The sequence below is a fragment of the Choloepus didactylus genome, chromosome 1 (assembly GCF_015220235.1).
Source record: "Choloepus didactylus isolate mChoDid1 chromosome 1, mChoDid1.pri, whole genome shotgun sequence".
Classification (NCBI taxonomy): Eukaryota; Metazoa; Chordata; class Mammalia; order Pilosa; family Megalonychidae; genus Choloepus; species Choloepus didactylus.
In genome coordinates this window covers 73511814-73528903 of record NC_051307.1, presented here as the reverse complement: position 1 = coordinate 73528903, position 17090 = coordinate 73511814, and the positions used below count along the sequence as shown (strand labels likewise).

Here is a 17090-nt window from a genome sequence, read left to right as displayed (position 1 = left end):
TGAGAGCAAACATATTCAACATTCAAAATATAATTAGAAAATTATAATTATAATTTTTATAATTTTTTATAATTATACTTATAAAAATATAATTAGAAACTGTACAGACAATGTAAAAACTGATCTCTACAACTACTGTGGCTTTCTTCTAGTCGCAAGTGGAGAGTGGATAATTGCGTGTGCTGGCCCTTTAACATTAATGCTCTAATCTATATGATGCTGATGCAACTGTATGACAAGCTAGTCATCAATGCTCTATGACATGTGACTTCTCAACCGCCAACAAACCTGGCTGTGCTGTGGAATATATGTGAACTAGAACTGTACAACATCCGTTGTCAGCCTCCTAAAGTTGATACACCTGATTTGGCTCTCCACATGTTCGAATCAATGTATAATATCCTGCTCTGTTAAAAAACAAATTTGAGGGTGGGGTCTTATAGCAAAGCCATCAATGTGGCCTCAGTAAACTTTAGCCAGTGTGTTGGCCCACCTCTTATTTTTTTTTAATTCGATTTTATTGCAATGTATTCACATACCGGGCAGTCAAAGCATACATTCAGTTGTTCACAGTACCATTATATAGTTGTGCATTCATCACCTAAATTAATTTTTGAACATTTTCATTACCACAAACACAAAAATAATAAGAATAAAAACTAAAGTGAAAAAGAACAATTAAAGTAAAAAAGAACACTAGTTGTGTTTTTTTGTTTTGCTTTTTTGTTTTTTATGTTTTTTTTTTTTTTGTGCCCATTTTTCTACTCATCCATCCATACACTGGACAAAGGGGAGTGTGGTCCATGTGGCTTTCCCAATCACATTGTCACCCCTCATAAGCTACATTTTTATACAAACATCTTCAACCAGTGTAGTTTGATAGTTTCAGGTATTAACTGATAGCTATTCCAATTCATTAGAACCTAAAATGGTTGTCTAAACTGTGCGTAAGAGTGCCCACCAGAGTGAACTCTCGGCTCCTTTTGGAATCTCTCTGCCACTGAAGCTTATTTCATTTCCTTTCACATCCCCTTTTTGGTCGAGAAGATGTTCTCCATCCCACAATGCCGGGTCTAGATTCCTCCCCAGGAGTCATATTCCACTTTGCCAGGGAGAGTCACTCCCCTGTGTGTCAGATCCCAGGTAGGGGGGAGGGCAGTGATTTCACCTGCCAAGTTAGGCCCACCTCTTATTGAGGTCTGCGATAATTTGTCTTAGGCATTTATGAAGTGCCTTTTGTATGCTAAGCATTGCACTAGGTATTGGGGATATAAAGATGTAATCTAGTAGTTTTTCCTCAGGGAGTTTAGGTTAGTCACTGGTGTACACTGAAATAGAACAGTCTTTGATTCAAAGTAGGCTATAGCTGGAGGACTCTAAAGCTTTTGATGATTCAGAAGTTTCCCAGGTGAGTAAACCTGGCATATCTTTTAAATGTCTCTTGGCCATGGTTATATCATAAAAATTAGGTTAACATTGAGACTATTAAGCTCACCACCAGATTTCACCACTGTTCTGGTTTGCTAAAGCTGCCAAAATGCAATATACCACAAATGGATTGACTTTTCAATGTGGATTTATTAGGTTGCAAATTTACAGTTCTAAGGCCATGAAAAAGTCCAAATATAAGACATCAAGCAGTAGATACCTTCTCTGGGGAAAGGCCAATGGTCTTGGGGGTTCCTCTGTCACATGGGAAGGTACATGGATGGCTCTGCTGAACCTTCTCTCCAAGGTTAGCTTCTGGTTTCAGTGGCTTTCTCCAAAATGTGTCTGGAATTCTGTCTCGAGTCCTGTGGGTCCTTGCTTGCTTCTCCTGGGGGCAAACTCTGGATTACATATCTTAGTTTCTCTCTTAAATGTCTCTCTCAGCTTCTCTGAGTTTTCTCTCTCCATGAGCTCTCTTAAAGGACTCCAGTAATAGATAAGACCATCTTGAATGAGCAGGGTCACATCTCCAAGGAAATAATCTAACCAAAAGGTCCCACCCACAATAGGTCTGCCCCCACAAGAGTGGATTAAAAGAACATAGTCTTTTATGGGGTACATAACAGATTCAAATCAGCACAACCACTTTACCAGATTTTACTGTTTCTTGGAATGTCATGCTGATCCCCTCCTTATCTCCTTATTCTTCTATTTGCATAACACTCTACTTTGTAGAGACAATGGCCACATAGGGCTGTTTTGGACTGAGATTTAATAGGTGTAATAGATGTAAAGAGCCTATAAGAGAATTTGGTGCATAAGCCAATAAATTTAACTGCTGCTATCATCATCATCATCATCATCATCGTTGAGGGGACAGAAGACATTCAAAGGTAATTTATAGGTAAGTTTCACAAAAATAGCTCTGTAACAATGGAAATTGACTATAAAATCTATAGAATGATGGAAATCCACCAATGTCATTTTGCCATTTCTGGTCCTATTAATAACAGGAATGCCAAATACCAGCTAATTTTCAGGTAAAGGGGATACTCCTATCTTACATTTGGCAGCTCTCTGTCCTGTCTGAAGATCTTGGGTTTCCAGAGTGTGACAAGAATCCAGAGCATGATTAGATTAGTTACCAGAATACAGGCAGAAGTGCAAAGGTCAAATGGCATATCCCTCTGTCCAAATATGTAAAACTAGTTCTGGGAAGTTGGAGTTTAGCTTGGAGAGTTAACCCAACAGGGTTATTTGGGGTCTGCAGCCATAGGGATCAGAAAGTGGGGGGAGTAGTTGTTTTGACAGCTGGGATTTCTTTTATTAAGCTGAAGTAGCTAGGATCCATCTACTTTCTCCTACCTTGCTTGGTCAGCCCTTTGGATTTCCTTCCTTCTTTTGTCCTCCCCTCTCTATAAACCCTCCCCCCACTTATTTGCTGACCTCCTAGTAAGTACTACACACTATTCTGGGCACTGGAGTATATCTGTGAATCAAACAGAATCTCTATCTTCATGAAACATATTCTAGTGGGAGAGGCAATTACATATACAATATAATATCAGGAAGGGATCATAACCTTCATCAGTATTTGACATATTTCCTTCTACAGAAGAGCAAAGAATTTTAGAGGGGGCCCTAATACCCAAGGAGTTGGATGTCTCACTGACACCAATAGTCTAAGAAGTTTGGGGCTCTTTGGGACCCAGACCCTAGGGTTTATTGTGTTTGCCTAAGTAAGAAATTCTGGTTCCCAATGCTGGCTGCAGTCCCAGGAACTACCTCTGTCCTCCTTCCATATGCAGCTAATTTAGGTGTCCTCTATGACCTGTGACCAACCCTTCTTTCTCAACTCTTAGGCTAATGCTGAGAAGATCTGTATTCTCTATGACGAGTGCTTGAATGAAGCAAATGCAAAAATGGATGAGGTGATTCAGCTGGCAAATGACTTGACAGCACAGAAGACAAAGCTACAGAGTGAGAATGGTAAGTGAATGTATTGCTTCACCAGTGAGAGAGCCTCAGACTCAGCAGCTCAGTAGAGGGACAGCTGAGATGAACTAATTGTTGAGCCTGAATGGACATTTAAGGACCCTAGGGGAGGAAAGCAGTCTCTGAATTTCACTTGTCCGCAGGCACACCTCTTATCTGAGAAGGGTTATCTCTGTGCAGCTTTGAGAGGCCCACCTCATTCCCTGTAGTGAAGGAGGAAGGCAATGTGCAGTCAGCCAAAGCAATTCTGAAGATCAAAGGGTGGTAGGAGCCAATTCATACAGTCCTCTAGACACAAATTTTTAGAACTTCTACCCTACTGAAATAGATATTTTTCCTAATTCTCTGTAATACACCTAGACCTCTTTTTACACTTAGTAAAGGCCATATTCTACAATGACCTACATGGTCCTATGAACCATTGCCTCTTTGACCTTCTCTACTGCTGTCTCCCTCTCTTTAGCCACAGAGCCTCTTTACTGTATCTTGAACACACCAAACATACCTCTGCCCTAGAGTCTTGCCCGAACTGTTTTCTCTGCATGGGACACCCTATTAATTCTGCAAAAACTTGTAGATGAGGGTTAATCAAGCAGATGTCTGGGGAAAGTAGGGATGGGCCTGGTTGAGAAGGTGACATTTGAGTAACTTCAACCCCTGTTTCCTTGATGTACTTCTTTATTCACAGTATTTATTACCTTCCAACAAACTACATACTTGACATAATAAATATGTTCATTTTTCTGTTTTAATCTGTTAGAATGTAAGCTCCATGAAGGTAGTGGTCTTTGTTTTTTTCACTGATCTATCTCAATCACCTAGAACAATGCCTGGTATATATCAGTGCTCAATAAATATTTGATAAATAAATGAAAAGTAGACAAATGTCCTATGGCTTACTCTCTTTTTTTGTATCTTTTCAAATCTTTTTATATTCTAGCCTGTTTGCGATTTTTCTTTTCCAATTTGTCATAAGCCTTTTTCATCTCACATACTCGAAGATCGCCTATAATGACTGCATCTAATCCACCTGTAGATGGACCATACTTTTTTCGACTTGTTTCTCTGCTGTGAATGGCATTTAGCTAGATATTTGTCTGTATTTAGAATTATATTCAGAAACATTTCCTGGGCCCAAGAAAATAAACATTACTGTTGCCCATCAGCATACACTTTAAAGAAATTATGGACTGCATAATATCTAGAGTCAAAGCTAAATTAAAATGAGTTGTCAAAACTATAAACCTAGAAATCTAGAAGAGGAAAGTATTTTGGGTTCCAGCAGAACATTAAATAGGACTCTTCTTATAGTGCTGACAGGCTATATGACACTTTGCTTTGTTACAAAACCCCCCATTTTATCTTCTGTGTCATTTAGGAGATACTCCTTTTGTGGACTCCACAACCCAGAAACAAAGCTGGAGAATGTCTAAATGTTTGGTCCTGAAGGAAGTGCAGTAGGAAAAACTGATGAGCATTGCTTGCCTCCCTCTAGTTATTGGCATTAATTTTCTGCTCACTTTTTTGATGCAAAAATTGGTGGGTAACCAAGTGAAATGAAAGTGGGTCTGAGATGATAATTCTGCTCATGATACATGACATTTTCTTCCTTCCTTTGTTTTCGTTTTTACCTTTTGGCTTTTATGTAAATTAATTTTAAATACATACGAAGCCAAGCTTCCTCTCCCCTTATTAGGTCTATGCTCCAGAATTTTGCTGAGTTGTTTTCTCCTACCAAAATTTCTTTCTCATTCCCTGTCCTGTCAACTTATCATAGTCTGCTTTCAAAAGGAGATCAATAGTTAATGTGATCATGTTAAGAAGGCCATTTGGTTCTGTAATATACATGTTAACCTCAATACCCTAATGGATTTATATTTCTTCAGAATTCTTTTAAATTAGATATTTTCACTCACAGTATGGGCCACAGACCTCTAGGGATCCTCAAAACCCTATTTTAGAGGGTCAATGAGGTCAAAGCTATTTCTATATAATACTATGCTGCTGTTTGCTTTTACTAATTGTTTTGCCATTTGTGCAGGATGGTGCAAAAGCAATAATGATTAAAACTGATGGAGCCTTAACAGATTCGAGGCAGTTGCATCAAACTGTACTAGCAGTTATTTTAGTGACAATTTTTTTAAAAAGTCAGTTTCACTTAAGAATGCCCTTAATGAAGCCACAACATTATCAATTTTATTATATCTTGACCCTGAATAAATAGCTTTTTAATATTCTGTGGGACAAATTAAAAAATGCGCATAAAGCTCTCCTGCTTCCTACTGAAGTCTACATGAGGTAAGCTGTGAGTGCAACTAGCAGGTTTTTTTCAGGGAGTATCATTTTTACTTGAAAGCATGATTGACAAGACAAATTATGGTCATTCAGACTTGGGCATTTGGCAGGTATTTTCCAGAAAATGAACAAAGTGAGCCCATCACTTGAAGTAAAACAGCTGACATTATCTGCTTCCAATGATAAAATTGGAGCTTTTAGGCAAAAATTGTGTTTTTGAAAACTTTTATATTCCATCATGAGCTTGGTAGCTTCTCAATGTTTAAAGACTTTTCTGATGAAATCAGAGGTGATAGAAAGTATGGACATTTTATATTCTAGGATGAACTGTCTCAAAACTTAGAAAATCTGCATAATTCCGTGGACCCATATTTTTCATATCACCACTGCCTGATGTTACAAAATCAAGCGTGGGTAAAAGATCCATTCAGAGTGCAAGATAGACCCATGAATTTCAATGTAGCAGTTAAAAAGTTCTATGGTATGGTTTGATTCCATATTGCAACAAACCTTTAAGAAACTTTCATTTGTTGAGTTTTGGAGTAGTATCAATTAATAGTCATAATTACATAAAAAGGCTATGAAAATACACGTCTCTTTCCCAAATGCATATTTGTGTGGGGCCAGATTTTCTTTATATAGTTCAAGCAAAACAAGGTATGACGTAGATTGCCTTCAGAAGCAGATATGCTAATCCACTGTCTTCTATTACCCACAGATTTGCAAAACTATAAAACAATGCTATTCTTACTAAATTTTTTGTTTTGGAAAATATAGTTTATTTTCCTAAATATCATTTATGAAAACAGGCTAACATTATTTTTGTTATTATTTTAAGTGAATTAATCCATATTTTAAATTTCACTATTTAAATTTATAATACAGTAAATATTGATAAATGTAGCCCATATAAACAAAAGCTCTTTGGCATCCCCCTTAATTTTTAAGAATATAAAGTGCTCCTGAGACCACAATATCTGGGAATTGCTGCTTAGGTGCTTGTTTATAATGTGGAGACCTTTAGAAATTATTTGTAGCAAGAGAGGTGGGGATAGTGAATGAGATGGTTTGAAGGTTTTATGAACCCCAGAAAAGATCATATTCTTAAAGCTAATCCATTCCTGTGGATACAGACCTATTGTGGGTGGGATCTTTTGATTATTTCAGTTGAGGCATGCCCCAGGTGGGTCTTACTGCCCTTACTGGAGCCCTTTATAAGAGCATGAAATAGAGAGAAAGCACAGAGGCTGAGAGAGAAGGACACAACAGAAGCTCAGAAAGAAAGCCACAGACAGAGCAGCCAGAAGCTGAAAGCAAAGAAACTCAGGATAGAAGAACCAGCAGACAAACGCCATGTGCCATGTGACAAAGGAGTCCCAGACTGCTGGATTGCCTGTTGATGCCTTGATTTGGACATGTTCACAGCCTCAGAATTTTAAGCTTGTTAACTAATAAATGCCCATTTCTGGTATGTTGCATTTCAGCAACTTTTGCAAACTAAAACAGTAAATATTTTGGACTTTTAGCATTATACTAATTGCACTATAGAAACAACTGCCTTCACCTGGGAATGACTCAGCTTTTAGTACCATTGGTAATAACCAACTATTTCTATGCTATTGCTAATGGAATAAGTTAAGCAGGGAGGGTGGACCAGAGTGTAATAAAATTTCACCTGCTCATGCTCATATTCTCTAGTATTCAATGACAATTTCTAATATATTTGTTTAACATTTTACAAAATACATTCACAGTCATTTAATTTTCATTAGTGACATTTTATTACATTGTTATTCTCATTTTACAAATGAGGCAAAAATATATTGTAATTTCCTTAAAATTACATAGCCAGAAATTGGTAGAGTTATATATAATAAACAAGATGCATGGCATAGAAGAAAGAATGTGTTCTTCGAGGTAAGGACTTAATTTGAATCTACCTCCACCAATTATTAGCTATGTATGTTTTTAGTCTTATCACATTTTAGTAAGTTGCCCAGTTTCTTCTTTTGCAAAATGGGTAAAATAAAACCTACTTTATCGAAAAATTATGAAAATTAAACTAGATAATATATATAAAGTAGCACATAGAGGTTTTCTATAAAAGTAGCTAATATTATTTGTTATTGACTCATATTAACTACAGAAAATTAATTCTCTTTTAAGGCTGTTTTGTGAGCTCTGGAAAGGATCATTGCCATGGTTTTGCCAATAACTAGACTCTTACACTTTTTAAATATAAAAAATATGTGGGTAGAAGTCATTCTAGTTGTCCTTAAAGACAACAAGTCAAGTGGTGGGGGGTGTACAGTAGATGAAGAGGAAGGCTGGGATTAGTTTTGTGAAGTTTTTCTGTAGGTGAGTTCATAAGGAGCCTGGAGGAAAAGGAGAGTCCAATAAACCAGTTTTCCAGGGAAAAGAGAGCCTTCATTTGGCAACTGGAAGAGAAGACCAAAGTAATGCCTCTGCTATTACTCACCAGTAGTTGACTATGTCTTTAAAGGAAAAAATAATAATAATGTTCTTTGGGTCAGCCTGTATATCTTCCCATTTAAAAGTAGAGGAGAAAATGTCCCGAAGGTTATGGGTAAAGCAGGTTGGACCTTGTATGTGCTCAAGAAGGGCCCTGATCACTGAAAGATCTTCTTCAGTGATTCAAACTGCTTGCATATTTATAGGATTTAAAGCAAGAAGCATGTTTTTATTTTGCTTTGTTATCTGAACAGAAGGACAGCAAGTCTCTTTATCAACCTTTGATTCTGAATTATTCACCAAGAAGTGGAATTAAATAAAAGACCAGAATGAAATAAATGGGGCAGCTTAGCTTAATATTACTTTTAAGCTGTTAATAAATTATAGAAATCAGTCATTTATTCCCAAGGGAAAGATCATAAAGATTATGTTGCCAGTAGGTGATCCAAATGGAAGTGGTTCTTTAAAGGTGAAAGCATAGTGGCTAACAGGGGAGGTGAATTCTTTGGTCCTTGGTATTTAAAGCTACTTCTTAGTTCATATCCAAACATCTTCTAAGTAAGGCACCAAAGTAACTCACTTACAAATGTGTGCTAGTTTGAATCTAATATGTCCTCCATAAAAGCCATGTCCTTTTAATCCAATCTTGTGGGTACAGACTTATTATAGGTGAGATCTTTTGATTAGGTTGTTCCCATGGAGATGTGACCCACCCAATTGAGGGTGGAACCTTTTGATCATATTATTTCCATGGAGGTGTGACCCTGCCCATTCAAGGTGGGTCTTGATTAGTTTACAGGAGTCCTTAAGAGAGCTCAGGAGCTGACACAGATCCAGACACTTGGAGATGCTAAGAGAGGACCCCCAGATGCATAGAGAGAAACACCCTGGGAAAACAAGCAAAGATGCACAGGAGCTGAAAGACAGAAGCTAAGACAGACAGAAACCCAGAGACATTTTGGAGAAGGCATTTTGAAACCAGAATCTGGGAGCAGAGGACCAGCAGATGCCAGCCATGTGCTTCTCAGCTGACAGAGGTATTCTGGACACCATCGGCCTTTCTTCAGTGAGGGTATCCTCTTGTTGATGCCTTGGTTTTGACACTTTTATGGCCTTAGAACTGTAAATTTGTAGCCTAATAAATCCCCTTTATAAGAGCCATCCATTTCTGGTATTTTGCGTAATAGCAGCTTTAGCAAGCCAGAACACCTATGATATCACTGCAAAGTCATATACTCTGAGGGTGAAGGTAGCTGAGTTTTCAGAACTTCATATGAAGCAGGTGGGATATCATATCTTTATTCACAAAGAAACAGAGGCTCTGAGAAGACAAAGAACTTGTCCAAGAACATACAGCTAGTAATAGTCTGCAAAGGAATTTAAGCTGATAGTGAAATGACTTGATTTACATTTTAGAAGATCTTTCTGGCTGCCTTCCAGAGGCTTCCAGTTGGCCTGCAAGGCTCCCATTGATTTGGCTCTGGCCTCCTTCTGTGACCTCACCTCCATGTCTGCTTTGCTCATTCACTCCCTTCCAGTCACCCTGACTGCCTTTCTGCCCCATGAACAAGTTACATCATTCCTGCCTTTGAGATTTTAAAGTGACATTGCTTGAGGGCCCTCCCCCAAAGTCTGTTGGGGGTGATGAGAAGCAGCCAGCCCAGGCAGCCATTTGACATCGCGTCAACCTATTCTATCATCTTACAGCCATCAGAAATTTTATTAATTAATTTCTTTACATGTTTGTTGTGTGTATCGCCTCACTCATATTGCCCCTTGAGGACACAGATATTGTCTTCATCTCATTCACTTCTGTAACACAAATAACTAGAACAAGTGCTTAGTGAATACATGTCAAATAAAGGGGAAGGCCGTGATTTGAACCCAAATTTATCTGATTCCAAACCCTGTTTCCTTCTCATGGTTACTCTGTATTGCTGCTCCTCATTTCCCACACAAGGGTGCCTGGCTGAGGCAACCATTAACCAAATCTTGTGCCCTCATGTCTGTGTCTGCCTGGAGAAGTTGCCTTTTTCTAATTTGTGTAAAGAACCCAAGAGGAACTGCAGAGGCCTTGGTTCATCCTGCTACACTGGGCATTGCCCAGGAGCTATGCTAGGTTAGCCAGACTACCATTTAAGTGATAGAAGATATTCATTAAGCTCAGCTCTGCTATCCAATAAATACGGTAGCCACTACCTATAGGTGGCTAAATAAAAATGTTCATTATATTTAAGTATAACAGACATCACCTAAATACAAATGTTTATTAATTTAAATGAAGTAAAATTAAAAATTTAATTTTGGCCACATATTTTACTGTCCACCTTTCAGGTGTTCAATAGCCACGTGTGGCTAGTGGTTACCATCTTGGATAGTGGAGACCTAGAACATTTTCATCACTGTAGAAACATTGGACAGCACTGTTTTAAAATGCTAAAAGGGTAGTTTTCAGAGCCTTATATGTGAAACAAAAGATTTATCTTCTTCCATAATGGAATTAATAAACTAGACTAAATCGTGGTTTCTTCCAGTCCAAACAAGATCTGAGTTCTGTATATTGCTAAATTTAAATCTTATTGTCTAAATTAAAGTGAATGTTCTCTTTGCTACCTTTGCATTCTCCACTATTTCTAGGACTCCAAGCCTGTTGGAGCCCACATAGTCAGGCTGGTATTTCCCTAAATAGAACTTTCTTCCCTCTTTTCTTGGCAGTAATTAGATACTCTCTATCCTTTCTCTTCTTGTCCTCAAATCTCTCCGTGGTATTATCTTACTATGTTCAGGTTCAGCTTACATTTGTGGCAGGTTGTTATTAACTTTATCTGAAAAAATTCTGTCACCCCCAAGCCTTTCCCTGTTAACAGTGGTGGTGCCTTTGTCACTGTGTCCCCAGCAGCCACAGAGGGCCGTGGCCCATGGCCTGCAGTCAGCCATGTGTGACTGTGACCTGCTGTGAGAGCAGGATGGGAAGGAACAAGAGGCCAAGGCTGAGCTGCCCCAGCCCAATCCGAAGGCAATGCTAAATGGTGCAGTGGAGGATGAAGCATGAAAACGATGCCATCGAGGGAACTGAAGACTTGGAGGATGCCAAGTGAGTAGGGCAAGGCTGCCCTTAAACCGAAGTTAGTTACACCAAGGACTGAGGGTAGTGACTGTGTCTTCAAAGCCTCAGGGTAGGCACAAATCCTTGCCAAGTGCATGAACTCACAACCAAAGCTGAAAGAGTCACTGCTGGCAAGAAGCACATGCTCTAGAGAGGCAAAAAAAAGAAAAAAAATAATAATGCAAAGTGATAGGTGCTATACAGAAATCCTGGGGAGATAAATGGAGGCTCTTCTGGGGGATGGGGTGCAGCATACAAGGGAAAGCTTCATAGAAGATGTAATTTTGAGCTATGGCTTAAAAATGGGCTATCACTTAAAATCCTATATTTCATCTGGAACACCGAAATAATCGAGCCTATGTATCTATACGTTTCTGTACATTAAAGTCATGTCTCTTGTCTATAACTTGTAGACTACAAAGTCCTCTGTTGAAAGAGGGACAGGGATTGCTGCAGGCATGTCATCATGTCTTATGTGAAAAAGGTTGCTTTGGAAAGCAATAATCCCCAGGTTCTAACCCTAAGGTTAGAATATCAATTTTATAGCCAACTGCACATAAGGGCTTTAGAAGTTCTTCATAGGAGCTACAAAATTTGGGCCCCAGCTGAATCAGGATTCAGTGTCAGGGTGTAGTACTTAAACGTTCTGCTCAGAGGTCAAAGGACTGTACCTTTCAGAGAAAGTGTCAAGCCAGCTGCAGTTTATAATCAGTAAAGATTTACTCAAAAGAATGTGTCCCTGTCTTGGTAACTTGGCAAAAATCCAGGGAAGATCAATACGTTTCTCTTTAGTTTCAACCAAAAATATTGTCTTTTCAGTTCTTTGCCTAAATCTTTGAGAGGCATTGCTGTACAGTTGCTTAACAGCTGCTGTGTTCTGTCCCAGAAGTGGTACCAAATGATTCGTCTCTGTATCCACAGTAACTTAGAAAAGGCGTTGGGATGGCAAATACTAAAATATCTGCATTCGATGTTTTAAAAACTCTGGGCCACATTAAAGTGGGGCTTTGAACTGAAATGCCTCCTCATATCCAAATATGGCATTTGCCTCTAAAGTAAGATTTTTTTTTTTTTTATTCTGATGATTGAAGAGTTTGGGTGAAAGTGTCTACCTGTCATTCTGTTTGATGGTTTATTTGAAGGGATGGAAAAGAGGGAAAGAATATAGGCTATGACCACATGGGTTTGCTGGAACAAGTTCTGTAGTACATGATGATTGAAGAAAAATAATGCACAAACATGGTAATATTTCAAAACTCTTTGTATTGAAATTAATGTAACATCAAATTAATGAAGCTTTGTTGCCTCATGCTTTTCCCCTAAATCACCACAGAGAGGTAGGCAGCTACAAAAAAAGAAAAAAAAAAAAAACAAAACTCTCAGGATCCCCCCACACACAGACTACCATTTTTTTTAAAAATTAAATTAGAAAGTTGAGGATCTGCCTGCTTTGATTTCTAGGCTCAGGTTCACATGAAAAGCTTAACAGAATCAAGCTCACCAGAGACCCAGTTTACTGCTTCTGAATTCTCAGTTCCCTGAGGATAGGGATTTGGTTTCCTAATCTCCCATACCTCCTTACATGTTCTAGGCAACTAAGTAGGTGATTTTGGTCAGCAAATTGAGGGCAAAACAGTAACTGGTATTAAATGCAGAACAAAATTATCAGTGAAACGAGGGTGGCCAATTTGACCCAATTTGTCCAGGACTTTCCCAGTTTTAGACCGAAAGTCCCATGTTCTAGGGAAGCCTCTTAGTCCTGGGCAAACCAGAAAGCGTGTTCACACAAAGTTAAACTCACATTTTCTGACACCAATTGATCATTTCTAAATTAGTTAAATACATGTAATTATTTTACAAGACTGGTGCCAAGCATCAGAATCTCCTCTTAACAGTTAAGGAAAATGAAACCAGGAAGTGAACCGACAGTAATTAGACAGCCAGTGAGCGAGGATGCTGAACACAGATAAGTTTTGGGGCTGTTGGGCTAGTTGTGTGGCACATGTTAATTCTGAGGCCTTTTTCTTGTTTGATAACAGATCAGAAAAAGCCTTGATTTGTACAATTCCTTTCATCCAAGAAGTGTAATGAGTGAGTACAAATGAGATTGCCCTCGACCCTGCAGGCGATGTAAGGAAGAGGACATATCATCACCACATAGTGAGCTTGTTGCCCAGCGAGCACAAATGCCCATGCCGTGACACTAAGATTTCGAGAAAAGAGTTTATTGCGAGGCTGGCCCGGCAGGAGACAGGAGGCACGCCTCAGATCTGCCTCCCTGAGCTAAGAGGTTTGGGGTTTTTAAGCAGTTTGAAAAAGGTGGGCTCATGGGAGTGACTGGGGATGGGGTGAGATGACTTGGATCTAGAGGCAGGATTAGGTGGTGCACATGCTCTTTCAAAACATGTTTGCTCATACACAGTGTGTTTAAAAATGGTGGATTAGCATGATCAGTGGTGTGATATTTACTATTATAATTAGGCAAAGGTGACTCCAGGTCAAGTCTCCTTTGTTCTGCACATGCTCCTACAGTTAAGACCCGTTACAGCCAGCTTCAGCAGGTGCTGCAGGGAAGAAGAAAGCAGGAACTTATCTTGCAGTGATGCAAGCTGCTTATGAATGCATGTTAAGAGATGGGGAGCTATGAGAAAAGGGAAATGGAAACATTTGCAAGCCAATAATGAGGGGGCCAATTTTGAGGAGTGGGTTAGTAAGTGGCCATTTCAGTATTTTATCCATTGAAGTTCCTCAGAGCACTGTCTTCTGGGAGTAGTGGAGGGAACACTTTAATAAACTACTTGATCCCAAAGGATGCTGGAGCAACAAAAGATGGGGGCTAAAGTACCCCCTAAGAGCAGTGAGGCCTGTTAACTGATAATAATGAGGGGATGGATTTGGGTATATATATTTGGGAGAGGAGCTAAGGTAGGGAAGAAATTCAGAGAAGAGAGAGGCTTGCTGGCATGTTTAGCACCTCTATGGTAAGAGGGAGACAGAATGAGCAGGAGAGAACATTCGAGCATTTCCTGGAACAGGGCAGCCAAGGAGGTTCTTTGGAGACTAGATGTCCCTAAGGATTTTTAGGTTGCTTACTGTGGGGTGTTCAATACAATCTTCCTCTTTCTCCCTTTTCTATGCTATCATCAATAAAAACCTGTATTGCTTATTAAAGGTTTAGGGTAAGCAAATACAGGAATTCAGAGAGGTCCCACTTGGGAAAGGGTAGGGGAAATTGTGGACACAGGAGCCAGAAGATGGGGGTTCAGCAGACATTTGTGGTCTATAGGCATGAGGAGGTTATTTTCAGAGATGAGCTGCTTTTGTTTCATTCTATTAAGCCAATCTCAAAGGCCACCCTATATACAACCCAAGCATTGTCTTTAGTCAAGGACAGAAGGGATGGGGCTCCCTGAGGACTTCACTCACTCTTTGGGTCTCCCTTTCCCAGGAAGAAGCAGACAGTGACATTGCAAAAGGCTGCCGAAGCCATGGGGGCGGCCGGTGCCAGAAATGCCTCCCTGGAGAAGGCCAGGCACTGACTGCAGCTTGAGCTTGGGGATGTCAAGTCTGATTTGGGGAAGGCCCGCTCCATAGCAGCTGTGCTGGACCGGAAGCTGCGCCTCTTTGACAAGGGCCTCGCTAACTGGAAACGGAAACATGAGGTTTCACGGGCATTGCTGGATGCCTCTCAGAAGGAGGCACAGGCTCTCAGCACCAGGCTCCTTGAGCTCAAGCATGCCTGTAAGGAGAGCACTGTGAGCCAGGAGGCACTCAGGAGGGAGAACAAGAACCTCCAAGGTACTCTGAGCTGGGGCTGGAGCCAAAGCACGAGGAAGGAGCTCTGGAAAAGCCCTGGTGCAAGAGCAACACTGTCTTTCGTTGGCCTCAGAGTTTTCAGTGCCTGTTCCCACTTATGTTTTGACTTTTCAATGTTTAGTGCTTCTTTTTGAAATATTTTAACCCCAGATGTTATTTTTAGTAAATTAATTCTAAACATAAGTGTCCTTTGATACCTTTAGCTCCACTTCCACTCACTACAGGAAGGATGACTATCACTTACCAAAATTTTCTATGCATAATACATGTGTGAATTTTTTTACACAAGTGGACTCATAAGTACACATTATTCTACACTTTTTATTCCTTCACTTTTTGATATATTTTCTACTTTAAGATGTATTTCTTTAGCACGTAACATGCCAGACACTATTTTGTAAACAGGTGTTCACTCAGTTGAAATCTCATAATAGTCCTATGTGTCAGGTTCCTCCTCTATAAAAAAGGTGATTTTACTGAGTCACAAAAGGATAGGTAACTTGTTCAAATTCAGTCAAAAAGTGGCTGATCTGGGATTCGAGCCCAGCCAACCTGGCTCCATCATACACACACTTAAATGCTGAGTGATGCTATCTCTCCATGTAGCTCATGGTTCTTTGCCTGCCTGTACTTGAAGACCTACCTCCTGCATTTTAATGGCTGCATGGTATTTCATAATAAGGATGACTGTCCTTTATTTAAATAGACCTTATTAGATCCAATTTGTCACAATTATAAATAATCCTGTGCCCTACATCCCTGTACATGTATTTGTATACATGTAAAACTATTTCAGTAAGATATATCCCTAGAAATGAAATTGCTCAGTTAAACAGAACTTCAAAGAGGCTGCCAACTTCAACATGCATTAAAACCCTGTGACACTCTGGAAGCAAGTTCATTACTATTGAAGGTGTAAATGAAACTTACTTTCTCTGTTGACCTACATAGTTCAAGATCAATTCACTGACTGGACATGGGGGATGAGTGAGAACAGTGGTTATAAAACTTTAGCTGCATCAAAGTTACCCAAGGGGTATGTTAAAAAACAGATTTTTGGGCCTCAACCCCAGAGTTTCGGTTTCGGTATGTCTGGGATAGAGCCGGAGAATTTGCATTTCTAACAGGTTCCCAGGTGATGAGGCTGATGTGGTCTGGGAACAACACTTGGTCTGGGGCAGGGCATGGGCAGAGATCTTTTTCAAAAGCTCTCCAGGTAATTCTAAGGTGAAGTCAAGGATTGAGAACCACTAGCCTAAGCTTTCTCTTGAGTAACCTTCTTCTAGAGAAGGCTTATCAGAGAAGGATTTATTATTCAAATGATAATTGCCATTTTTAAGTTGTTTTGTAATTTAAAAATCTAGTCACATTACATCACAGCCCTGGTTTGGTAGTCAGAGCCCAGGGTCTCGCATCCCGGGGAGTGGGGTGAGCACTTCAGCTCCCTCCACTGCCTCTGGGCTGTGGGGAAATTGCCGGGGCTACTTGGCCCTACAGCTCCCCTCTTAGAGACCAGAGGCTTCCTTCTTAAAGAGTCCGCAGAGCCAACGATGACAATGTCAGATAGCAGAGGTTTTGTGACTTCTGCGTACCTGACTCATGCCATCAAAGGCTTGTGTTCATGAGAAACTAGTCATAAACCTCCAAGTACTTGAGCTGGAGCTGCTGTTTCCCCTGAGCCCTCCTGATTCTCTGGCATATCTAGGATCATGCCTTGGGTTCTGGCAGGAAATGACCTGGCTTATGCATTCGGTTCCCATCCCAGTGTGCAGTGGTGGTTGACACAATGGCCACTGAAGGGCATGTGCAGTGTTTGTGCAGGGGACCCAGCCTGCATCACAGAGTGCAGCAGGGAGGTACTTGGTGTGGCTCTTACAACCTCCTATAAATATGTAAATTGGTACTGGTTGTTCAATGCACAATACTATAAGAGGCACCAACCTCACCAGTTGTTACAGACAACTTTCTGGCAGATGGC

The 17090-nt window shown here is 39.9% G+C and overlaps 1 protein-coding gene across 1 annotated transcript in view; it reads left to right on the top strand.

Moving 5' to 3' along the window:
* Window positions 1-17090, top strand: part of MYH15 (myosin heavy chain 15) — a 132528-nt gene that overhangs the window by 93216 nt on the left and 22222 nt on the right. The window contains 5 exon segments of the mRNA XM_037812077.1: window positions 3291-3417; window positions 8077-8174; window positions 11090-11214; window positions 11216-11284; window positions 14745-15094. Coding sequence (XP_037668005.1) covers window positions 3291-3417; window positions 8077-8174; window positions 11090-11214; window positions 11216-11284; window positions 14745-15094 — 769 coding nt within the window.